We start from the raw sequence: 26,107 nt of genomic DNA on the forward strand, positions 1-26,107 counted from the left end.
CAACCCCCAACCCCCGGCCCCATCACCTGCTGCCCCGCCGCTGGGGCGGCACACTTGTGGTCCACAGCCACCGGGCCCTCTCCATCTCCTCACATTTGGCATGCAGGGCGGCAAAGGCGGCATCAGATAGGTCCTCGATCTGCAACAGAGCAGCTTCACTGAGCCCCTCTGCCCCACCCCCGAAGCTGAGTTTAATACGGGTAGATTAATTTAGAGCCAGCTCCACCCCATACGAGGCCCTTCCCAGTCTGAACAGGAGCGCAAGGAGCTTGCACTTGACATCTGCAGGTCTGAGGCACCTGGATGTCTGCACCCACATGTGTACACGTTCTCTAAGAGACAACGACCACGCCATTACCTCCTCGTTCTCCTCGTCAGGATTCCCCTTCAGAGACCGAAGGTCGACCTCCCGCCAGCTGCAAAACCAAGAGGGGACAACTGTGAGGTGGCAGGTAGCCTGGGGCAGGCTACACGCATCCATGCAAGAACGCACCCTGCGCCTGCGACTGCTTTCTGCTGTGCTTTCTGCTTTCTTGCCCTGGAGGCTCGAAGAGGCCCCACACTCCATTACCCACAAGGGCCAGCCACAGGGAAGCAGGCCCCGCGACTGCGATGCCCTGGAGCCCGGGAGCTGCTGAAAGGGGACCATCCTCCTCAGCACCAGCTCAGTGCGGCCACACGGGAACGCAGACGCAGAGCCACCCATTCCTCTGATTTGTCAACAGGAGTTGGAAATAAAGATTAAAATCCTGCTTTCATGCTGACAAAAAATTTAGTACTTTAAAACACACTGCACATATCAAACAAAACATGTCTATAGCCAGTTTGTGGCCTGTGGTCTGGTTGGTGCTCATATAATGAAATGAGGTACAACTATACAGAGAAAATTATCTCATTTCTATCAGATAAGACTTTCTCTTAAAGAGAAGACAAAACCCAAGGCTAGGTAGGACCCAAAGATCAGTGACAAGAGGCAGAGAGAAAATGGCAATGACAGGAAGCACAGGGACAGGGGTCTATTATTCAGGCCTCTACCTGGGAGTAAGGATTTCCTTGTATTGCAGTTTCTCTACCCGGGTTGTTGCAGCAACAGACATTGGGATGACGATGTTGTTAATATCGAATGAGCTCTCTCCCCTTCTCCTCCTTATTGGCTGCTGCAAGACAAAGGTAAGTTTAAAGGGGAGGCACAATTCTCCAAACATCCAAGCACACACCTGAGACTTAAAACAGGATCGCCAAACAGCAGGCGTCTGGGTCCGTGGGTCGGGGGGCTGGGCAGCAGCAGCTTGCACCCAGGAGACGGTCTCCCACAAGAGACCACCAGGAGCAACAGGGTGGTCCTGAGGAGTATCTCCTGGCACAATCTCACTGACCACCCTCTCCCTTCAAGAGCTCACACAAAAACAGACTTTTGTTGAATTTTGCAGGGATGGGTACCTGGCGCCTTGAGTCAACTGTTGTGGTTCTTCCTCTTCCATACCTGTCTTTCCTACTCACTCCTCCCTCCCTTTTAAATCCTCCTGTTTCCTTTTTTTTTTATCTCTATGACTTAAACCCATAGTGGCTCCTAAAGGCAATGCTTATTAAGCCTGTTGCCAACTCTTCGAGTTATAGATTTCCTGAAGTCCAGCTCAATAGATCATCTAACCTTGGTTGTCATGAAAGCACCACCTTCTCATAGGTCTGCACTCCTCAGCTAAATCTGCACCCACTATCTGCTCAGCCTCCGTGCGACTTCCCTTCTTTCTATTATTCTTGGGGAAAGAGAGCTTTCCAGCTGTAAAACCGAGATGAGTGCAGGGAGAAGGAAGAAAAGGATCAAGCTCTATGGCTCACACTCCTGGAGAAAGTAGAAGTGCTTCTACAGGAGGTGAGGAAACTCTTGGGAAAGAAGCCTAGAAGGATCCAATATTCTCAGAGGAGGAGGTGGGCAACTACAGTAGCTGGGAGACCAAAGAAGGAATAAAGCAGGGAGCCAAGGGCTTGGTTTCTTAGATGGAGGAGAAAGTCCACCAGCTGCTTGCGCCCAGATAGCAAACTCCCTACCCTAACACAGACTGGCAACTGAGCTGTGAGGGGCCAGAGGCCAACAGTGGGATGACAAACATGCTGCCATGGCAACAATACAGCTGGGAACACCTAAGAGGCTGCATTCAAACCCAAAGTGTGGTAGGCACAGAGGGCAGGGGTCAGTGAAGGAAGGTGAGGAAGAGGTTGTTCCCTACACATAACCCTCCGCTCTGCCCCTGGAGGGCGATGCAGGATGGGTTCATCCCATCATTTCAGGACCCTCTCAGAGAATGTGGAAAGGCAGCGAGTGCTTCCTGGGTCAGGATTTTAGCTGCTGTCAACTATTACTTTAGGTTAGTTATCACAACTGTCTTTTTCACCTCAATTTCCTTCTCTATCAAATGAGACTAGATTTTCCTTGACCTCACTGATTAACCAAACTGGCTGAAGAGATTTTTGCAAATCTTGTCTGGCGGAGTTCTGCAGCTGTGGATCAGCGCCCTCACGCCTCAAGGCCTCTGCCACTGCCACATCTCTGCTGAAATTACATGTTCCGCTACAAGAAGTGGCCCTTCAAGAAGCCACAAGAGATAGCTTTCTCTATATCTTAATCAAGAATAAATGGGATTTTGTACACCTGAATAATAATAATAATAATAATAATAATAATAATAATAATAACAAAGAATGAATGGGAAACTGCTGGCAAAAACAGGTATGACTGTCCCCCGAATCTTTCTTGGGCCTGCTGTTAGCACCCTCGAGGGGAAGAGGCAGGGGTGGGTGGTGGGCTGTTCACTAGGCTCAGCACTCAGCCTCCTCCGAGACCCCAACTCCCCCAGGTACTCATCTGTTCTAACGTATCTACTGTCCCTGCTTAGACTCAGAGGTGGAGAGCAGGTGATGGGAATGGAAAGTGGTCCCCAAACCTGGCTGCACATCAGAAGCAAGGTAAGGAGGGACTGTTTTAAAAACAAGAGAAAAGTTCTCGAACAACAACCCCCTACACACACACACACACACACTTCTGATGATCAAATTGGAATCTTCAGGACTTTTCAAGCCACTGAGGTGATTCTGATGCATCCGCTGTCATTTGTGAAGCACTCTGACTCCCCAAACCGTTTCTCCTGTTCCTCTTAGCTTCTCTACCTTTTTATATATCTGGCCTTTCACTCTATTAAATAAATCGAGATTCTTTGAAAAAAATTGAGTCTGAGAGTTTTAAGGGCCAACGTAGTGCTACATACAAAATTTGTACTCAGTAAATAGTAAGTAAAAATTTCAAACAATCCAGGCCTAAGTTAACATTCTCCAGGCACGGGTGGATTGCAGGTGAGAAAATACTGGAGTCTCACCAAGTCCTGGATCTTAGAGTTCAGATTTTCCTATCAGAATCAGCCTCTCTTTGCAATCCTTTGGTCCTCTGGTTGCCCGAGACCCTTTGCTGATGAACAACTGAGTTTATGATAGATACTACACACTTATCTAGACAGAATTTGTGGGTGTGGGAGGTGAAGAAGGGGGAGGAACAACGGGTCATTTAAATATTGTCTGGTTTTTAAGAGCAAAGACAGAACAATGTGAATTCCTACCTGATCACAGGAGCCTAGTGAGTACATTTTGTGGGTTCTTTTTTTTTTTTTATTGTTAGTTTCAGGTGTACAGAACAATACAATAGTTACCCTTTTTTCACCCTCACCAGGTAACAACCTTCCTCCCCCCATCTATTGCCCTCCCACCCCCGATATCATGCTTATCTATTACAATTCCATTGAATCCGTTCCCGCTCTCTACTCCATGTCCTGAGTGTGGGTTCTTGATGTCAGCTCTGAAGGGGCTTCACACACCTGCGTAAGTCACCTCGGCAATGCCCCACCCACCCTGTGGCCCACCTACACTGTGTAGGTGATGATGGTAAGAGAGCGGGTCCTGCAGTCAAGACTGCCTGGGTTTGAGTCACGATTATAACCCACACAAGTCACCTTGCCTTATGCAATTTCCTTAACCTTGGAAAGCCTCGGTTTCCCTGCCTACAAAGGGGAAATCCTTACCGCCACCTACATCTCAAAGGGCATCACAGGACTGAAAGACAACACAGGTAAGCACTGACATAATATTACTATTATTACAGTTATGCATAAAGGCCTCGTTAGTGGGCAAAAAGCAGCTACAGGTATGCGTTCAAGGAGGCACACTTGAGGGAATAAAATATCAGAACAAAATGATCAGGAATGCACGTCTGGAATGGCTGTGTGAACAGCTTTCTGCATAGAGTGTGGTCCTTGTGAAGCCATAGGAGGGCACTACACATGAGCGCTGCTAGGGCGGCCTGCTGGGTCTGTAGTGCTGCTCCGCGCACCTTCCTGCCCTTCCAGAACTCCAACACCCATGTTTATTCTCAGTCCTCTAGCTCCACTCACCACCAGACTAAAATTTAACAGGGAAATCAAATGTCTGCAGTATCTCCTCTCTCTCTCCCTCTCAGCTTCCTCTTTAGACCAACAGGCTTAGAGCCACGGCGCACATCTTTAACAGCCACAGACCACCTTAAGGGTCTATCTCCGCATCAGGCTTTCTACGGATGACCCAGCATGCATGGGTCCACCTCTACTACTATGAAAAACAACTCAATGAAAACAACCTACAGTCAAATGCCACCACTCCGACTTATAAATGACACAACATCGTGAAGAGCTGAGTCCCCATGACTGCCCTGGGCTTCTTTGTCCCTTCTCCCCATTGTCCCCCAGAGACACTTCGGTGAGCTCTCACTGCAGAGGGGCTGTGCGGCCAAGTCCACGCAGGTACTTACAGACGTGCTGGCCGTAACCTGTGGGCTAGCGCTGGTGGGCGCAGAGGAGTCTGACGAGGCGGAGAGCTGGCGCACCAAGGGACTGTGCGGCGGGTGGTGGGTGGCTGCCAGGTAGCTGGAACTGCTCAGGTCTGTGTGAGGTTTCAACACTGCAGAAGTCAACAGAAAAGAGGACTATGTGGCTACCCCAGCCAGCTCTCTTTCGAGCACAAGCCAGGAATGCCAGGAATACACAGCAAAGGCAAAAATGCCTTCTAAGCCCAGAGGGTAAAAAGGGGAAGCAGACTGGTTGGCGGAGGTAGGAGCTGGGCAGAGGGGCTGCAGCGGTCAGAAGTGGCCTGCGTTTAGAAGCAGTAGGGTCCTTCTACTCTGCCTTCCTAGAGTGAAGGACAAAGCTAGGGGCGATTAAGAGAAGCCGGGCTGCCCCAGAAAGCCCTGAGCAAGAGCAAGTGCAGGTGGAGGCGCCGGGCCTGGCCCTACCTTCACTTCTCTCTGATGAATGGTCTCGCAATCTCATTTTGCTGTGGTTTGGGTCATGCACAGGTGGCGGTGGGTTGAGCAAGCGCTCTGCTTTTGGCGCTGTCACTCGCTCCACCATAGGCACGGCCCCCACATCGTCTAAGTGCTGCCTGTGGGTCCTGTCAGGCCGGGTTTGGTGATGGGACAGCTCTGAAGAGGGGAACAGAAAAAGAGCTGTGAAATATCTCCTCTCAAACTTTTATCTGAGTGCCGAGCTCTTGATTCTCTCTAGGCCAATGATAGACACCCAGGGCAGCAGGACAGTCCTGTGGGACTGAAGCTTCTAGCAAATACCACCATGGCCAGGGAGCCCACGGGGGCCTCAACCAGAGAAATAGGACACCAGGCGGCAGAAAACAGCCTGCCCACAGATGGACTCGATGCCATGCCACTGCTGGCTGTTCACTGAGCATTTTGGGTCTTGCCCCAAGACTCATGCATTTCCAAGTCCATCCGAGAGAATCCAAGACAACAGAAGTAGACTGTGAGCTGGTATGTATCACTCAATTCCCCACCCCAACATACTGCCATAGCCAACCAGTGACTTGAGCTATAAAAGGAACAGAAAAATAACTGGAGGAGCCCCTTGTCCACTGAAACTTACTGGCTGTCGTTAGGAAGGAGTTGACCAACTTGTGCCTGTCTTTACGAGTTGGATCTGGCAGACTGCCTGGCATGGGTGCTCTGTGCTTAAGTGAAAACTTTTTGGGAGGTTTGATTTTGTCAAAAGGTTTGTTCTGCCATTGAGATTTCAGCATGCTCTGGAAGTGCAGGCTTGTGGGAACATCTGCAAGACACAAAACACCACAGGTTAGTCCAAGCACCTGGCCTCTGCGCTCCTCACCAAGCGACGCCAACTTCACCAGGAACGCCGGCTCCTTCTTTATTTATATGCCCAGTAGCCTGATGACCTGGCAGGGCAAGCACTGTCATATGGAATATGTGTTTATCTGAGCTTCACTGAAGGTCATTCTTTTATTCGCAAGTCACTTCTGCCTTTTATTTTTCTAATTGAAAACCAGAACAAAACACATCTAAAATGCCTTTTGTTAGACTGATGGGCGTTTTCTTTATTCACATATTCTGCTAAGTTCATTAACTTTATTGGTCTGAAAGACTGATAAACATCTGCTTTTATTCTTCTAGAGCAGCGGTTCTCAACCTTCCTAATGCCGCAACCCCTTAATACCGGTCCTCATGTTGTGGTGACCCCCAACCATGAAATTATTTTCATTGCTACTCTATAACTGTAATTTTGCTACTGTTATGAATCGTAATGTATCTTTTTGTTTTCCGATGGTCTTAGGCGACCCCTGTGAAAGGGTCGTTCGACCCCCAAAGGGGTCGCGACCCACAGGTTGAGAACCACTGTTCTAGAGTCTACTTCTATAAATAGAGTTAATCAGGATCTATTTATTCAGTAAATACTTACTGTCTACTATGTGTCAGGCACTGTACTGAGGACTACATCTCCCCCGCCTTCTCCCCAGTAAGAACTATACCTTTCCTTCCCCATTTTTCCTCCACAGCCTCACCACCTTCCATCTTGAGATTATCTAGGTCTTTTAGCTGATAAATTAATATTCAATATCACGAAACACAAAAATTATCTTTTATACTTGATTGTAACTTTCACTTCTGTTCAGTTTCTTTTTTCCATTTTCTTAGTTTCATTTTTTATTTTCCTAAGAATGTGTCCTTGAGTAATTTTTTAAAAAAGTATTTCTAGATTAAAACCATTTTTCTCTCAGACTTTTAAAGCTTTACTCCATTGTATTCTAACATCCAGTGTTGCAGATAAAACAGAATATGATTCTTATTCATGTGCAGGTGGACTGTTTTCTTCTTTTAAGTGTTTGTGAAAGAAAACAAACAAACAAAAAAGATTGTTGTGGTATAAAACTGACTAATAGGTCAATTTGGGGAGAACTGCCATATGTTCTGCCATCAATACTAAGTCAATCCATAAATGTGGTATATCTGCAGTTTTAGGTTTTCTTTAATTTTCTCTCAGCAGTGTTTATCAGTTTTCATTCTACAGAGGTTATATTCATATTTTGTTAAGCTTATTCTTAATTACTTCGTGCTTTTTGATAGTATGTTTTTAAATTTCTATTTATAATTGTTCATTGTTTGTGTATAGAAATACAGCCATTTTTTATATATTGACCTTATATCTTGTCATCTTGTTAAACTCATTACCAACAGTTTTTTGTTGTTGTGGATTCATTAAGATTTTCCACACACACAAATATGTCATCTATAAACAGAGATTGTTACTTCTTTTCAACTGTATACCTTCCATTTCTATTTCTTGCCTATTATTCGGGCTCGAAGAACCTCTAGTGGCGATCTGAAACTTAGACTTTCCTTTTTATATATTCTCAATCTTCTAAAATTTCACCACCAGGGATGTAAATGTGGGTCTTTTTTCAGGGTTCTGAAAAGCTTTCCAAGATTCTTTTAAATCTGAAGACCAGCACATTTCTCTTTAGCTTCCACTTCCTCCTGGGAATCTAACTGCCTGGGACATATTCAAAACGTTCCAGCCCAGAGTCCATACCCACTACTGCAGCATGAATGAAACACCACTGCTTGATGGAAGTAGGCACTGGTGGGGCAGGAGTGCAGGAGAGGAAAATCCAACCTAGTTCTTCCAAATTCATCACCCAGACAAACACCTGGGTCCCACCCCTACCTCTCTGTGTCATTTTTCATTGTGGGTGAAGAACCTTCTGCTAACAGCTCCTACGCTAGCTCCTGCACATACTTTGGGCTACTTTTTTCTAAGTTTTATTTCTCCACAGTTATCCATTCTATTTTCCATCTTTCAAATATCATTGAACTCTAGTCATTGATGGCATGCCTCCTTTTTTCAGAACTATTACAGATTTATTTTGCTTAGTATATTTTCTAAACATGCATGAGGTTTTGGCTCCCAGGGAGGATAGAGGATGTGCTCAACCTGAGTTTAGAAAAGGGGGCAAAGAAGAGGGGACAGAAATGAACATTTACTGAACCCATTATTATGTACCTGGCATTGTGTGTGTATATCATCATGTGTGTATCACTTAATCTTTATAACAATTCCATGATGTAAGCATCAAATAGGCTCAGAGAGGTGAATTAGCAGTCCAAGGTTACATAGCTTAGTAACAACCAACATTCAAACTCAGGTTTATATAATACTAAAGCCCCCTACTCTTAGCCACAGGTTATTCTTTGGCCCAGAGAATAGAGGTTTGATTCTCAGGTAGACTCTGATGCTTCTCAAATTATTCCCGAAGAACTGGAGAATACAGTATATTTTTTAAGGGATTTTTGTAGTTCACAAAAATTGAACCACTTTTGAAAAAATTTTCCATAATCATTGTTTTCTATATTTAAATTTTTCTAAAATTCACCTATCCCAATTTTAAAAATAAATGTCAGCATTCAGCAACCTCAAAGTTGGGGAGATCCCAGCCAGGACAAGAATGTCGGATCTCATTGGGCTCTGAGCCCTTCAACCCCGCCCCGCAAGCCCTTCAATAAAATGATTTGATATTTCCCCAAAGTCAAATGTTAAAAAACAAAGGATTTCCTATTCATTAATAATTGAGAACTGAGCTTAGATGTATCAATGGTAAAAATTCTCTGCTCTAATTCAGAGTGTTTGGGGAAGAGATGAGTAGGAAATAAAGCATTGTCTAGAGGCATTCTGAAAGCTGGGCTGAGCTGGAATGTTTAAAGAGGGCTTAAGAAGGGGAAGCACACTTCCTCTACATCCTAGGACACACCTTGGTCACCAGAAGAGTCACTCCCCTTTGGCTAAGGCTATCTAATAGGACTACAAAAGCATAGTGATTTCATTTTTTCCTTTTAGTTCCCCCCCCATCATTGCTCTCCCAAACCTGAAAATTAAGCCAGGGGGAAAAAGGAGATAGTGGCAATAGCAACGGACTGGAAGTAAGTAGGCCTAGATTTGGGTCCCAGTTCCATCACTGAGGAGGAGGAGAAAACAGCAAGTCACTTAGCTGGGCGTTAGCTTCTTCGTCTGTGAGATGAAAGAGGCAGCAGGACTATGTCGGGGCTGGCAACCTTCTAGCACACATCCCTTAGCTCTCCCCTCCCCCGTCTGCTGCAGACACAGGCTATGCAATCACCACACTCTTTTCTGTTGGACCCCAAGACCTCAGAGAAGCGGTTCTCAATCTTCCTAATGCCGCGACCCCTTAATACAGTTCCTCATGTTGTGGTGACCCCCAACCATAAAATTATTTTCGTTGCTACTCTATAACTGTAGTTTTGCTAGTGTTATGAATCGTAATGTAAATATCTTTTTGTTTTCCGATGGTCTTAGGCGACCCCTGTGAAAGGGTCGTTCGACCCCCAAAGGGGTCGCGACCCACAGGTTGACAACCGCTGCCTTAGACTCTTCTCAAAAAATTAATTAATTAAATCCAGATAGCCACTATCAATCAATTCGAGTAAGCACAAGAGAGGACATTCCTGGAGCGGTTAGGGATAATAACACACTGTTTAAGGGACTTAGGCTGCTACACTTTGCTAGAAGTTTGCTGTGTTTTAACTGCTTTCATAAGAGTGAACAGGAACTCAGTAAAATCGCCCCCCTCAGTGAACTAAAGTGTCTCTTAGGAACTGCTGGTGAGTTCATGCTCTGGGTAAGTAATAACACCTAGGATCCATGTAGAGCTAAAACTGAAAGAGACTATATATAGAGAACCTCAAAGTAAGCAAAGAAGGGATTGAAATGGAAGAGAACACGACAGAGACCCATTCAGCTAGCGGACTCCATACATTCCATACCTTCATAGACAATGGCGTTGAAGTGCTATTATCAGAGAAGAGGGCGCAGATCCTGATTAGGTCAGTGACAGGGAAATAGAAGTGATTACTAACATTATCTCAAGTTACTACTTCCGGGAATAAAATGAAAAGGCCTAAACTCCAGGCTCACCAGGGTCTGACATTGCATGATTCACTGGACTGTTTTGCTCATTACACTTTCTACCATTTTCTCAAACACACTTCCTTGGGGTGTTTTGTAATGCTCAACTCCTCCTCCTGCTGGCAAGTTGTGGAAGCCTCATATTACGGCTGTTGTTTTGGTAAGCTCTCAAAACAGCATAGATCTTCATGGCCAGCAGGTGGTGCTCTTATTAAGCCCAAACCTAAATTAACATTCTTTCCCCCAAGGTTATCCACCCTCTACATTTCAAACTAAGGATTAACCTGGCTTGATTAAGTGAGGTGATGATAAGGAAACAAGCCCCTCCTTCTGGATTACTAACGGGTGATCATGCCCTAATGCCTCCACCTTCCAGCCTGGCTCAAAGTTCCTCAAACTGTATCCACATTTAATGGGCGTGGCTGAGGTGTGGTCAAGATGGGGGAGACAGAACTGGAGAATTACGAGCTGCCGCTGGTTCACTTCCTAACAAACTACACAAGCTGTTTAAGAAACATTAGTAAAACTCTACATGAAAATGAAAAGTTGGAAATCCTGCCATCTTTAAGAATCTTCTAGAGAAGAGGTTGCAAAAGAGTGGCCCAGAGGTCAGGTCTGGTACATTAGACCCACACAGTATCACGCTGGCTGCTAATTCACTGCTACCAATTATTCTATACAATGATACATGGGGAATCTCAATACTTTAGGAGGGGCTATTCACATAGAATGAGTATTGACACCTCATCAGAATCAGAATGTAACTATAGGCTGCAGTCTTCTTTATTTAAATATGAGACCATGCAATTCAATACTGTAATCCTGAGAGAGTAACTCAAGAAATATTCCTCAGTCTTCCTGGTGGCTCTGTCTGCAGCCAAAATCTGGATATGGGTAAAACCTGACTCAATAATCTGGCTGGGAAGGAACATGGAAAAGAATAAAACAAAGGACAGACATCAGATGACCTGGGTTTGAATTCTAGAGCTATCCAAACTCATTAGCCATTTATCCTGAGACAAACCAGAACCCCTTAACCTGTTCCTTGATCTGTGCAACTGATGCAGCACCTTATAAGATTACTGAGAGAAGCAAAGGAGACAAGTATGAAAAAAGTGCTTTGTAAATCATAAAATGCTATACAAATAATAATTATATGACCTAGAGAAGGTAGAAGTCAGTCAATGACTCTGAAATCTGAAGCAGAGGAAAATGTTCATTACGTTCTAAAGTTTATTTACTGCTGCACCATTCCTGACCTAAACCCCTGCCTAGCTTGCTATCCAGTTTTCTAAATATTTCTACTCTTACCAGAAGTCATGTGGCAGCAAGAATATTACACCATGCTCTTTCTTTAGACAAGGGAGTTTTGATAACAAGGCAAGGAGTAGTTACAGGATTTTGGTGGCCAAGAAAAAAATTCAATCATTTAAAGAACAGATAAAGAAGAGAGGATTGTCTAGGATAGGTAATCAGTAATGACTGTTTTTATAAGTAAAGTTTTATTGGAACACAACCATGCCCATTTGTTCACATAATGTCTACGGCTGCTTTTGTACTACAAAGGCAGAGTTGCAGCTGCAACACAGACTAATGAACATAGACAATATGGCCCGCAAAGTCCAAATTTCTGAGCATCTGTCCCTTTAAGTTTATAATACCACTCATGCTAAAAACTCCCCTCCCCCCATATCACCAAGTAAATCTTACATCCCACATAATTCTCATTTCTCAGATGCCTATCTCAGTTATCCTCCTTTCAAAAACTTGTACAGACTACTTGTAAGGTTTTACAAAGGGCAGAACAGGAAGAAAAACATGGTCCCTTACTCTCTGGAAGCTTAAAATTTAAGAAATGGTGAGTAAATCCATAAACAGTCATAACATAAAATACCACAGCGACTGGAGGAAATGCTTATTACATGCTGTAGGTAGATCATAAGATTATATGAAAATCAATGACACCAATCCAGATTGTGAAAGCACTGTCTTCCTACAGTCTGTATCTAGAATTGTGGTTTCAACATGTTTGCTCAGGTACGCTCAGCATAAGAAATGTAATTTCTTAAAAAAAAAATCATAAACTCAGTTGTAAAGTTGTGTTTTCTAGACTACTACATATGCTTGACAAATGTTTTTATCAACACCTTGGCATGTAAATACATTTGGCTTAATTAACTGAAGGAAAAACCTTTCCTTTCAATCTACTTAGTTGATTCGACTTTAGTCAGAATAAAATCTAACTTCAGTTATTCTCTTAATATTTAAGATGACAGACAAGGCACAGAATCTAAACAAAATATGGCATATCCATCTTCATGAATTATTAAAATTCAAATTCTCTTTTACTTAACTCCCATGGGATTCTCCATCAGGAGCCATGAACTCTTGGAAATGGTCCCTGCTGCCTAAGATTTTTATCCTTTGGGGCAAGACCCACATTGAAACTCAATATGGGCAGGAAGACTTTTCTTGTGAAATTGGAGAAAAGCAATTATGAAAAAAGAGGGAAAAGGGAAAATTGGCAGTCACCGAGGCTTATGGGGCAGATTAACTTTGGAAAAATAGCACATGCTAACATTGAAGATCTATGCTTACGTACACCTTGGAAAGCCGTCATGTAACCACAGTAAGACATACATGCCAGAAATGAAGACCTTCTCCCAGAACACTGCTGCCCATCTGATTTGACATCATGGGGCACACAGATAATACATTTTAAAAGACATATTGAGGTCTAATGGACCAAGTTACTTGTGGCTGGAGGCAACTATCCCTAGGCCCCACCTAGTCACTTGAATGGTTAGGCGGAAATCTCTCTATAAGTTGCAATCTTTTAGTGGCACATTCTGGTCTGATGATCTGTTGCACACTACTTGCAAAATTCTAAGAAAAGACTTTGTTGACAGAACGTGATACCTTCATAGTAATGGGTTGCACCAGGATCTTGGCTAACTTTCACTTTCAGCCCTTTAAGCCTCATATATTTAGACATCACATTTTGTGGCCTTTCTTACCATCTGGAAATGCCAGAACTGGGTGAACACAAGAGTCCAACTGGGAAAGGCGTTCCAACAGCGGGGCTTCGTAGTGGATTTCTGGAGGCATGGTGCTGGCGCTGCCGGAGCCACACAATGCGCAGGAGGGATTCACATCACAGCCAGAGCGCACCGAGCTGTTCCGGTGAACCTGCGAAAAGTCAGACAAAACTGACAACTCAGTGTCTGATAAAAACCCAGCTCCCCACTCATTATCCTAAAGATTCAAAAGGCTCTTTCTAGATATGATACTGCTAACAGAAAGTTTGATTAGTTTATTAAAAGACTTCCATTTCTCCAACATGCTAAACCTTCAAAGTATTATAATAAAGTAAACTTGCTTCTTCTTCCATGACGAAACCCAGTTACTTGAAGCCTTAAGTGCTTGCCTAGGTATCAAACTTCTGATAGTTCAAAGTTACTGAAACTGCTTTCTGAGAACATCTTACAAAACTTGCACATTTCCACCATCTTCATGGTTTTCAACCATCTGCTAAGATGAATACTTGGCTCCTGATACCCTGTTGGGACAGGGCTTGCAATCTCTTTAGCAACTTCACCCACCCAACCACACCTCTTCCTGTTCTTTTCATACCTCCTTCTAAAGACTTTCAGGTGGTCTCAAACAATGTGGCAAATTTTCCTGAACCACATGGAACTCATTAGCTACTCTTCAGAACAAGTCTGGCATTTGCCAAATATGACCCATACACAAAGCCATTTGAGCAGCACTCAGTCCTAGAAGAGAGGACTTGCCCACGAAAGGGGACCATAAGAAGCGATGCTAGGAGCAAGGCAGTATCCTAATAAAGACAAGAGGGTAGCATCAAACTCTGCTAGCAAATACTCTAACAACTGCGAGAGCTGCGTTTAGTGTTAGCACAGACATCTCTTGAAAACTGTTTGATTTTACTGTCATGAAAGATAAATATGAGAACAATGTCAGCATTCCCAAAATACATACCTTCTTGCAACCACATATAGGGGTGGCATGCCAAGGTCCTATGACGGTTAGTTGTATGACCTTTGGTAAGTCACATGACCTCCTCAAATTTACTCATCTGTTAATAAAGGCCCTGTAATGTCAATTTCAATGGCTTGTGGAAAGGTAATACCATTTCATAAACTGTTAAAATGCCACACAGATGCTAGCTAAATTAGTGAATGACAAGCTTTCTTTACAACAGCACTGACACTTTGTTGCGAGGGCTGTCTCTGTGCACTGTAGATGTGCAGACTCCTGGCCTCTACCTGTGGTGCAAGTACCACCACCCCCTTGTGACAATCCAAAAAGAGGACTACAGACATTGCCAAATGTTTCCTGGGAGGGCAAAATCGTTGAGAACCACGGGGCTCAAATTATAGTCATGCCTCCTAGAAAAATTCAAACCATAGGTTTCCACTAAATTTTAATGGTGAAAAATAAAGTTCTCAAGACTACTGCAGTCAAGGCAAAAGGGCTCAAGAGCAAGCCTGAACAGGGCTCAGCTAATCAAAGATGACAATCTGAACATCAAAAAGAATTTCAATGGCTTAAATAACTCAAATATGTTCAAATCATAATGGCCTCATAATCACATACTCCGTCCTCCACTAAAGACTTCACTAATCACCCTTAGAAGATAGTAGAAAACCAACTTATTTTGAAAATTAGTAGACAAAAGGAAATAAACAGTATTCCTACCTTTTTCTGTACAAACTATACCTTAGGTAAACTGACAGTTGAAAGGGCAATACAGTAAAACCTTGGATTGCAAGTAACATGGTTTGTGAGTGTTCCGCAAGACAAGCAAACATTTCTAATACATTTTAACATGGTAAACGAGTGATGTCTTTCAATACGAGTAGTTTGTTTCTGGAACAAATTATGCTCGCAAACCAAGGTATTACTGGACTTTTTTAATAGACACAGCCTAGCTAGTAAACAAAATAAGGCCGGCCGAGTGGCGCGTTGGTTAGGAGTTGGCTTGGGACGCCAGTTCTAAGCAGCAGGGCCCCGGTTCGGATCCCACATATGAGGGCCAGTGATGCTGCGCCCTCTACAGCTAAGATGGTTAACAACAGCTCCACCTGGAGCTGGGCTGCCGTGAGTTGCCAGCGATGGCACAGGCTGCAGTGGGGTTGGCAGGCAGCAGGCGTGCGCTTTCGTGAACTGCCGTGAGCCGCCATGAGTGGCCATCCAATGGCTGGAGAGTGACTGTTTCACCCAGGAAGAGTGCAATGATAATACCAACATGGGCCAGTGAAGCGACATCCTCCACAACTACACAGAAGAACAAACGGACAGCAGCTTGTCTGTTCCCCTTCCCCAATTTCCCAATAAAATTAAAACAACAAAAAAAATAGAAACGAGCCAAGTAAAATATGCTCATTCTTCCAATTCCTAATGAAATAATGGATCCAGGCAATGATCACTAGTGGCTGAAAACACAAGAGACACAAGATATTATATGCCTTCTGGTACAAGTTCCCGAGACACCTTTTGTTTTCTTGACAGAAGTCAAAACAAAATTTGTTCAAGTCTCTAGATTCAGCTACCAGTTTTCAGGAAATGCAGAGGACAGAGGAACATCACTTTTAATGCACTAAAAATAATGTAATTAATAAATGGATAACTGCAGCATTGTTTACAATAGCCAACATATGGAAGCAACCTACGTATTCATCAACAGATGATTGGATAAACCTAGAGAGTATTATGTTAACTGAAATAAGTCAGACAGAGAAAGGCAAATACCATATAATATCACTTACAAATGGAATCTAAAAAAACAAAATAAAAGAACAAAACAAAACAGAAACAGACTCATACAAAGAAGAAACTGATTATTGCCAGGCGGAAGGGGGGTTAAGGGGTTGGATGAAAAAGGAGAATGGAATAATTAGTACAAACTGGCAGTTACAAAATCATCACGGGGATGTAAAGTACAGCAAAGGGGAAATAATCAGTAATATAATAACTGGTTGGTCTTGGGGGTGGGGTACTAGACTTACCAGAGGCATCCCTTTGTAAGTTATATAAATGTCTAATAACTAAATTGTACACCTGAAACTAATATAATATTGAATGTCAACTGTAAAAAAATTTTAAAATTTAATGAATGGATAGGTGATAAGATGTGGTAAAATATTAATGGTAGAGTCTAGGGGATAAATGTACAGCTGGGGTGTTCACTGTAAAATCATTCAACTTTACCTGTGTTAAAAAATTTCATAAAATTTTGGAAAAGAAAACAATGACACCACAGGACTTCTTCAGCCATGATGGAGTAACAGTGATCAGATTTATCCTTTAGTGATAAACTAGAAAACTGAATAACACGCAGCTTAAGACGGAGAACACGAGGCAGCCTGTGTGACAGCCCCAGCTTTCCGCATGGAGACACACTGCAGACTGCACAGCAGATAGATGGATTCTAAACCGAGCACAATGGTTTCACTGAGCTGAGGAAACGAACTCCGAGAGATTGAAGGGCTCAGGTGATGGAAACCGTGAAGCAGAATTCTCAAGAAGAGGTATACAGAAATCTTCATGAGGGATCCCCTTGAGTGTTTGCTCTATACTAAGAAGCCCACCTTGTACAGGGTAAAACTCCATCAGGTCAGGCAAAGAACAAACGAGGAGCTGTGAGCTGAATGGTTCCTGGGGTTCACACAGGCGGGAGGCTTTTGAACTGTGACCAGCAAAGTAGCATGGAGCATTCACGAAAAACCCCAGGAGATCCCAACTTACTAATGGAGTTAACTACTACATAAGCTACTCAATGCCCTCCCTAATGAAGGAAGAATTGACCCTCAAGTAACTTATCTGCCCACAAAACAAAGTCTCTTTAAAGGAAGATAACATAATCCATATAATTTCAATCATATAAAATGAAATGTCTAGCATCTAATAAAACATTGCTAGATATGTCAAGAGGCCAAGAAAGTTACACTACAGGGATGCAATCAGAAAAATGTAAGCCACGAGATACACAGGGATAAGTAACCCAGTTTTCTCAACCAATCAATTATAAGAAAAAGGGGTATGCATGATGGACAGCTTTCAGTACTCTCCCTGAGAATAATTAGAAAGGCTGGATTAAAAAAACAAATAACTTTAGGACATTAAGAGAAATGCTGAAACAATGAAAATATTGAGGAGCCAGGATTCAGAGAGGGAAGAACCATGGAAGTGTGGAGCTACTTCTTGAGGACAATGGGTAATTTTGGAAAAGATGTTTAGAATTTGGTGCCTTGGTAGAGGGCCACCACTTCTGGGGACATAGAGATGAGCAGAGCTTTTAATGGTTCTGTGGGGCCTGAAGGGACAAACATTAGAGACTTGATGAGCCAAATTCCCAGCGAAAAGAAAGGACAGGAAAGTAAGTATGACACAGGCATTTGGTGAATTCTGAAGCTGTGATGGGTAGGAGGCTAAGAAATGAAGCAGAAAGCCTCTGCAAAGTAGAAAGGAGTTGTTGGCAGTCTCCCTCACTTTGATGAGGAGACTAGAATTAGAGTTCAGGGGGATGGGCACTGGTCAACATACCAGGCTCTCGGCTGGAAGTGGGGGTTAAGAAACAAGGCTATGCTCTAAGAATGGACCAGAGAGGGACAAAGCCTTACCAAAACTGTAACCCAGCTGCAACTCAGTGCAGTCCCAATTTGTATTAAAGTGTTCAGCCCCCATTCTATATACCTAGTAGGGCAAAAAAAGTGAATCTGCTCTAGAGAGAGAGCATCAAAGCCACTAAAATTTTTAAAATATATTAATACCCAACACTGACTCAAAACAAAACAAAACCAACAACAGAAACAGAGCCCCCAGTGATCCAGATTTTGCAGTCAGCTAACAAAGATTTTAAAATAAATTATAATATGTTCAGGAATATATAATGGAGAACAAAAATGAAAAGATCAAGAAAGATCAAATATATATAATTCAATCAAATGGAAACTTAAGAGCTCTACAGATGAATTTCAAAAATGAGACATAACAGAAGAAAGGATAAGAGACCTCGTAGATAGGTTAATAGGAATGATATAAATTAAGGAACAGAGGAAAAAAAGAAAATACAGAATAGAATGTAAAAGGCATGCAGGGCACTGTGACAAAGTCTAATGTACTTGTTATCAGCGGCCCAGAAGACGACGGCAGAATAGGGCAAGAGCAGTATCTGAAAAGATAATGGCCCAGTCTGTGCTAAAACTGATTAAAGACACCAATCCAGACTTAAGAAACTCTGCAAAACCCAAGCAGAATGAAAACACAAAGAAAATCACATGTAAACATATCATAAAACTGTTTAAATTACAAGGGGGGAAAAAAAAGAGATAAAGAGGAAACCTATAGAACTAGATTTAAAAGACTCACTGGAACATATGATGACTTTAATCTGGATCTTCATTCAAACAAACCTTAAAAATCATTTTTAGAGAATCTTGGTCATCTGAGCAGAGTAGTTTCTGATAACGGTTAAGAAATCACCGTTAGAATTAAAAGCACCACTAGTGGTAATAATCACCCACAACCCTGGAAATGGTACTACCTGATTCAATCTTAAAATAACCTAAACTTGTAATATACAGAACTAATAACAATAGTAAACTCTTTTACTTTGGCAAATATTTCTTAGAAAGTAGATCCCTAAGGAACTAGGCTAAGATGATAACAGAATAGGGAGAGATTCTGAAATGTATGCCAAAATGCTCAGGGCTCACCTTGTATATAATAGTGAAACATAAACTGTAGGATGGTTAGACAAATTGTGGCATCCCTTTATATGCAGCATCTGAAATGCCAAGTACTACTGATATTAAGATATGTATATGCAACTTAAAAATCAAAAGTATATGTACACAGACATTAATACAAATGTAAGTGAATCAATACTGAAAGAAAATGTGCACTCATTTGATCTTTTATTAATTTTTCTATAAAATTATTTAGACTTTGAAAATAAAATGGGATCAATAATTAAGTCAATGTTGCAAAAAAAGTTTCTATATTTTAGATTTACTTCAGGATATCTAAAAACATCTACTGCATCGAGTCGTAATTTAAGAATGAGATTTCAGAAAGTGAAAAATGTTGGTGGGTAAAGGTTTCACTTTTAAACTTTTATTGCAGCATTGCCAAGTGTACAAACATCACCTACAAAGAGATTACAGAACAGAAAGCAGATGTTCTGAAATGTTGCTCTTGGAATCCTAGTAGTTCATACACATACTCAATCAGTATTACTTTATGAAGGTTCCCTTGTCAAATAAGTTGGGAAACAAATGAAAGATTTTCTTCTTTTTATAAAAAAGTTTTAAAAGTCTGTAACATCTTATGAATTTTTGAGCGGAAGATATGGCATGAAGTGCTCTCCAAATTGATTCACCCATCACATTACAGCAGTGTAGACATCTTTAAGTGTTCTCACTACAGGTGACCCTTGAACAACATGGGTTTGAACTGCGCAGGTCCATTTATATGCAGATTTCCCCCCCCACCAATAAATACAGTATCTGTATTTTCTCTTGTAACTTTCTTTTCTCTTGCTTAGTTTATTATAAGAATATATTATACATATAACATACAAAATATGTGCAAATCAACTGTTATATTACCAGTAAAGCCTCTGGTCTACAGTAGGCTATTAGTAGGGAGTCAAAAGTTATCAGTGGATTTTCAACTCCGTGTGTGTGTGTGTGTGTGTGTGTGTGTGTGTGTCGGTGGGGGGTGGGATGTTGGTGTCAGTGTCCCTAACCTCCTTGTTATTCAAGGGTGAACTGAATTCTGAAATCATGAAAGTTACTATAACTGCTGCTAAATCTTGTTATTCAATGCATTACCAAAGAATGTATATTCAAATAACCATTTCAACATACTTGTTTTTCCCTATAATCTACATTTCATTTTATGCATTAGAAATTTATTTTGAGGAATCCACACCAAGCTTTTATCACACTGCCAAAGGGTCTAGAGCTTGAATCAGAGTAGGAAATTCAGAGGTACAAGAAACAGAGAACTCAGTATCAAGACAATGATGAGCAAGTCTTGGTGATCTATCCAGGAAGTGGCAAGAAAGTTTAACACCTACCCTGGGACCTTAGTGGAAAGTTACCTGAGAGAAAAAGCAAGCCCAGTCCGAACCCATGTTCAGATAAGAGGTCCAAATTCATATCTATGTATGTGCATGGACGTAAGCTAAAAATTTAGCTATTCAAGATTCACCCACATTCCTGAGGCCTTTTCAGAAGCTAATGGAAAACTGTTTTAAGGACACTGCTTTAAGGATAGTCCAGGGATCATAAGACTCCTACAGAAAACATGCCTCCTTCACCTCTGCCCCAGATGAGAACACTGTGAAAAGATTACACAAGAATACAGACTAATATGAGAGTCAGAAGATGCAAAAATGGGAAGAATTTGTCCTCAACAAACTAGAAACAGAACTTGAAAACAATGTGTAAAAATAAGTACATTAAAGTTGTTCAGAGTTAAGGAACAATGAAAGTCATAAAACAAGAACAGGAAAGGAAGAAAAAAGGGTGTTTCTAAAAGTAACCACAAACAAAAATTTTTTTCTGAATAAATGGCACACATTGAAGTAAAAACCCAACTGACAGGTTTGACAGTAAAACTGAACACAGCTGGAGCGAAACCTGATTAATAGGAAGAATAGAACAGTCAGAGGTGACTATACAGAGTAAAGCAAGTCAAAGACATGTAATTGGAAAACATAAAAAGCAATTAAGAGATATGGAAGAGAGAATGAGAAGATCAACAACAATCCAACAGATATATTCCATATTTTAAAAAGAATGAGAGAGGAAAAATTTAAGGAAATTAACAGCTAGAAAATTTTCAAAACTCAAGACAGACAAGAACTCTCAGAATGAGGGTACGCTATGCATCTAAAAACCAGTTCATGCCCTAATACTGTAAAACCTTAAAAAACAAAAAACAAGCCCAAAAGTAGGGGGTTAAGGTATTTAAGTTACCAGAGGAAAGACACAGATAACCTATAAAGAAACATTTAATGGGATATTGGAATTTTTTGGAATTTTCCTCTACAATAAATATTGGAAGGCAATGAAATATTGCCAAAATGCTGAATATAAAATTTTACATGCAGTCAAGACTAGACTCAAGAATTGTCAATTTTGAGCCAGCCGAGTGGCGCATTGGTTAACAGTTGGCTTGGGACGCCAGCTCTGAGCAGCAGGGCCCTGGTTCGGCTCTCACAAGAGGGACAGTGACACTGCACCCTTTACAGCTAAGATGGTGAACAACAGCTCGAGCTGGAGCTGGGCTGCCGCTGAGTCGCTGGCAACAGCATAGGCTGCAGTGGGCTGCCGTAAGCTACCGTGAGTGACTGGCAGCCGGCGTAAGCTGCCATGAGCCACCGTGAGCAGCCGTCCAATGGCCGGCGAGTGACTGCCTCAGCTGGGAAGAGTGCAATGATAATACCAACATGGGCCAATGAAGCTACGTCCTCCATAACTAGACTGAAGAACAAAACGACAGCAACCTGTCTGTTCCCCTTCCCCGATTCCCCAACGCTGTTCCCCTCCCCCAATAAAATCTTAAAAAAAAAATTGCCAATTTATAACTGTGTGCATTCACAAATATACATATGTATACATTCACACATAAAATATAATTCTGTATGTTTTTAATATATATAGATATTACAACTCATAGACCATTGTGGAAGGCTACTAAAGAAAAGTGTTTGGGGCTGGCCGAGTGGCTCAGTTGGTTAAGAGCTCGCTCAAGAGTTTGAGCTCTGAGCAACAGCGGTTCGAGTCCCGGCCCGAGCTGAGCAGCCGCTGAGCTGCCAACAGGTGGCAGGATGGCTCAGCTAAAAAAAAAAATGTGTTTGGAAGAAGGATGTAGTGAAGCACAAGCAGCAACTATGAACAAGAATGGGAAAAGTGTTGGTAAGTGTAAGTAAGTATGAACTTAAAACTGACTAATTTGGAGGGGATTTAAAAACATGGTAACTAAATAATAAAGATAAATTATACATAATGGGAAGGAAAGATTAGTTTTAAAAAGAGGCATTCTAAAGTCTTATTGTTCCCAAACCAGCTAAGACAAAAAGAACATTCAACTAACCCAACAGATGCAGAAAAGGCATGAAAACAAAGAAAAGGCAAGGCTTAAAAAAACTTATGCAAGAAATTATTCCAAATATAATAGCAATCAGAACAAATGTAAATGGATTTAACTCACCCCTTAAAAACACCTAAAACATATCGACACAGAAAAACTAAAAACAGAGATGGAAAAAGATACATCTAGCAAGTACATACGACAGAAACCTATTTAAAGTGATGAAAGGAACAACAAAGAAGAAGAAATAACAATCATGGACTTGTACGTAACTCAATAGTCATCTGGAATTATATCAATGTACATTAGTTTAAAAAAACAGAAATGGGGGTGAGGGGTGAGGAAATAAGAGATGTTGTTTAAGGGTACAAATTTGCAACTAGTAGATAAATAAGCCCTGGAAATCTAATAGGCAATATAGTAATTACAGACAATAAAACCACATTATAAACATCAAACATGCTAAGAGACTAGATATTTATTATTCTTTTTTCATTATTTCATGTTTCACCACAAAAAGGAAATGATATGATAGAGGTATTAGATAAGGCTACAATGGGAATTATATTTTGATATAAATGTATGAAATCAACATGTCATGTACCTTAAAATTTACATAATGTTACCTACCAAATATATTTAAAAAACAAATAGAAAGCAGACCAAAAAATACAGAAGTTATGAACACAATCAGCCCAAGGAAGATGAGTTAAATTTAGAATCCTGAAGTCAACAAACAGGATATTGATGTACTCACACCCACACAAACATCGCCTTTTTTAAGGCAATGTGGACTATTTATAAAGCTGAACAAAAATTATGTATCTCAACATGAAGATCTGGAAAACAATAGTAAAACAAATGAACAAACAAACAATGAAAAACCAGAAGTAGCATGTACACCATGACAGCATTAATATAAGTTTTTATATAAACTTTAAACAATACTGCATTTTACTCATGGATAGATATATGGGTAGTAAAAATGTAAGAACCTGAAACTGGGAGCATATACCAAATTCATGATAGTGGTTACCTATCCCGGAGAAGGAAGCAGGTAAAGGAAATAATAAATAAAAGGAACATTGTTTATCTGTCATTTTCTCTCATATATATATATACACACATACACATATATGTACATATATATACATACATACATATATATGTGTGTGTATATATATATATATACACACACGCACACATACATTAAAAAATTCAAGTAAAGTAAAAAAAAGGTCAAGATATTAACATTTAGGGTGTATGTACATAGGTGTTTGTTATATCATTCTTCATACTTTACAGAATTAAAAAAAAATTAAGGGGAGAAGGCAGGTAAACCTGGTAAGTTTTTCCATATAGGAGGACCTGAAGTTCTTCACACAATAAACTCAATGGTGCAGAAGGACCCCATAAAATCGGCAATGGGAGTAAAGGAAGTCCAACTATTTCAGAACGAAGACACGCTAAGTATGAAAGCTGCTAAAACCCAGGAATTGAATTGGGAATAGCACTTATCAATCTGCATTCCAGATTTAGAATTGAGAAAAAGACTCAACTATCATGAGTAGCAGAGACGAGGACCATCGCGGCCTGTGTACTGAAGAGAATAATGCCCTCTCCCCAGACCCTGCCCCAAAGTTCATGCCCACTCAGAACCACAGAATGTGGCCTTATTTGTAGATGTAGTTAGTTTAACATGAAGTAATATTGGATTAGGGTGGGCCTTACTTACAGCAGAGGACTGGTGTCCTTATAAGGCTATGCGAAAATGCAGACGCAGAAGAAGATGATCATGTGAAAACTGAGGCCAAGATGGGAGTTATGCTGCCACAAGCCAAGGAATGTTAAGGATTGCTAGCAATCGCTAGAAGCAGAAAGTGCCAAGAAAGAACTCTTTCCTAGCGGCTTCAAAAGCAGCAAGGGCTGACACACCTTAATTTCAGACTTCTAGCCTCCATAACTGACAGGAAACTAATACAGCCAGCTACGAAATTTTTCCAGTGATAAACACAAAGTCTGGATTGATAAAGTTATTTTTTAAGAATGGAGAGAAAGAAAAAAAAAATCAACATGAGGACTACAAGTAAACACTGCAGAGCCAAGGAAAAGCAAGCAAATCTGAGAAATTCAGAAAGAATATAACCCTGGAAAACTTATTAAATAAATGTGGTTAAACAATTAATGAAGCTTTTTGGAATCTCCAATAGAGGAAAAGATAATATAGCCACTATTATAAAGTAACAGGATAAGATGAAAGAGCAACAAAATGACATAAAAAGGAAATATAAAATTTGAAAAAAGAAAAGCTTAACCCATGGTAGCAGAATTAAAACCTACATAAGAGGAACTATAGGTCAGAATTGATGATACATAAAATTAAAACACGATGTGGGCAACAAAGTTAATTTAATTGTCTTTTTCCTTTGCACTATGGGAGAGCCAAGGAAATAAAAACAATGAGAGAAAAGTAAACAGCTAACATCTGAATACTTATGTGCAGCCAAACTGTGCCAACCACTTCTTACAGCTAATTTAATGATCACAGTAATGTTGGGGAGCACGTAGTAAGAACTAGATAAAAAAGGATAGAAAATAACAGAGATAATTGGTATACTTAGAGAGGCAACTACAAACTTAAGGGAATCAAAAACCAAAGCTACTACAGAAGAAAACTTGACAGAGCTATATTTTGCAGTGATAGAAATGTTCTATATTTATGCGACTAAATATGGTAGCCACTAGTCACATGCGACTATTAAACATTTGGAAATCCGTGTGATAAGGTACTGAATTTTTTATCTTAATTTTAAATAGCTACCTGTGGATTAATGGCTATCATATTACAATCGGTTCCCAGTATAAAGGAATGAAATTAAGATTGGCATCAGTCTAATTCTATGCCAAAACATAACAGAATAAGTGCCCTCCTCCTCCACCAAAAGACAGTGGAACAGAGTTTTAAGGGACAAAGGTTATGGTATAAGAACTTGAAACACGATCAAATTGTTGCTCTAATCACTGAAAAACTACAAATCTTAAGAACTCAATAAATGGGCATATGAAGACATGAAAGGGACAGTCAGTGAACAATGAAATATTATAATCCTTTAAATCTAGTTTTAAAGCTAACTGTAAAATTAAAGACTTCTCTAATAAAATCCCCATTAAAATTAAAGACTTTCAGATTAAAACCCTAAGTCTGCTTTAGGGACGTTTCAAATAAACATGTAGAAAATAAAATCCTAAAAGTAAATGGTTGAGAAAAACACATATACTATATAACATTAATATCAAGAAAAGCAGAATGCAAGGCAAACACAGCTACTTGTTAAAAGGAGCCGTAAGTCACTATGAGGATATAATTATATAAAATTCTATGCTAGATGCCAATGAAAACAACTTTAATCAACATAATGGACTACCAATATAAGTCAAAACTATTGAAACATCATCGTGACCAAAGTACTATAAAAATTAGTAATTAATAATAAAGTATTTAAGAAGAAAAGCTAACCATTTAGAATTTGGAAACTCGATTCTTAACTCTTGGGCAAAGGACTAAAAAACGCAAGGCAACCTACAAATGGCAAAAAGAACACTTCACACATCAAAGGCCCATCCAAAACTACACTCAGAAGAAAATTAAAAAAGTTAAATACTTTTATTATGTAAGAAAA

General features: G+C 40.8%; 1 protein-coding gene across 3 annotated transcripts in view; it reads right to left on the minus strand.

Annotated features, from left to right (window-relative positions):
- Positions 1–26,107, minus strand: part of KANSL1 (KAT8 regulatory NSL complex subunit 1) — a 171,378-nt gene that overhangs the window by 2,793 nt on the left and 142,478 nt on the right. For 2 of the 3 annotated variants that reach the window (XM_019637749.1, XM_019637750.1), the window contains 7 exons: positions 13,316–13,487; positions 5,952–6,134; positions 5,309–5,497; positions 4,829–4,977; positions 1,036–1,157; positions 359–416; positions 27–139 (listed from right to left, as the gene is read on the minus strand). In XM_019637749.1, the coding sequence (XP_019493294.1) occupies positions 27–139; positions 359–416; positions 1,036–1,157; positions 4,829–4,977; positions 5,309–5,497; positions 5,952–6,134; positions 13,316–13,487 (986 nt within the window). The remainder of the gene's footprint in view (positions 1–26; positions 140–358; positions 417–1,035; positions 1,158–4,828; positions 4,978–5,308; positions 5,498–5,951; positions 6,135–13,315; positions 13,488–26,107) is intronic. The other variant, XM_019637751.1, reaches the window with a different exon arrangement.

This window comes from Hipposideros armiger, unplaced genomic scaffold (assembly GCF_001890085.2).
Source record: "Hipposideros armiger isolate ML-2016 unplaced genomic scaffold, ASM189008v1 scaffold_34, whole genome shotgun sequence".
Lineage (NCBI taxonomy): Eukaryota > Metazoa > Chordata > Mammalia > Chiroptera > Hipposideridae > Hipposideros > Hipposideros armiger.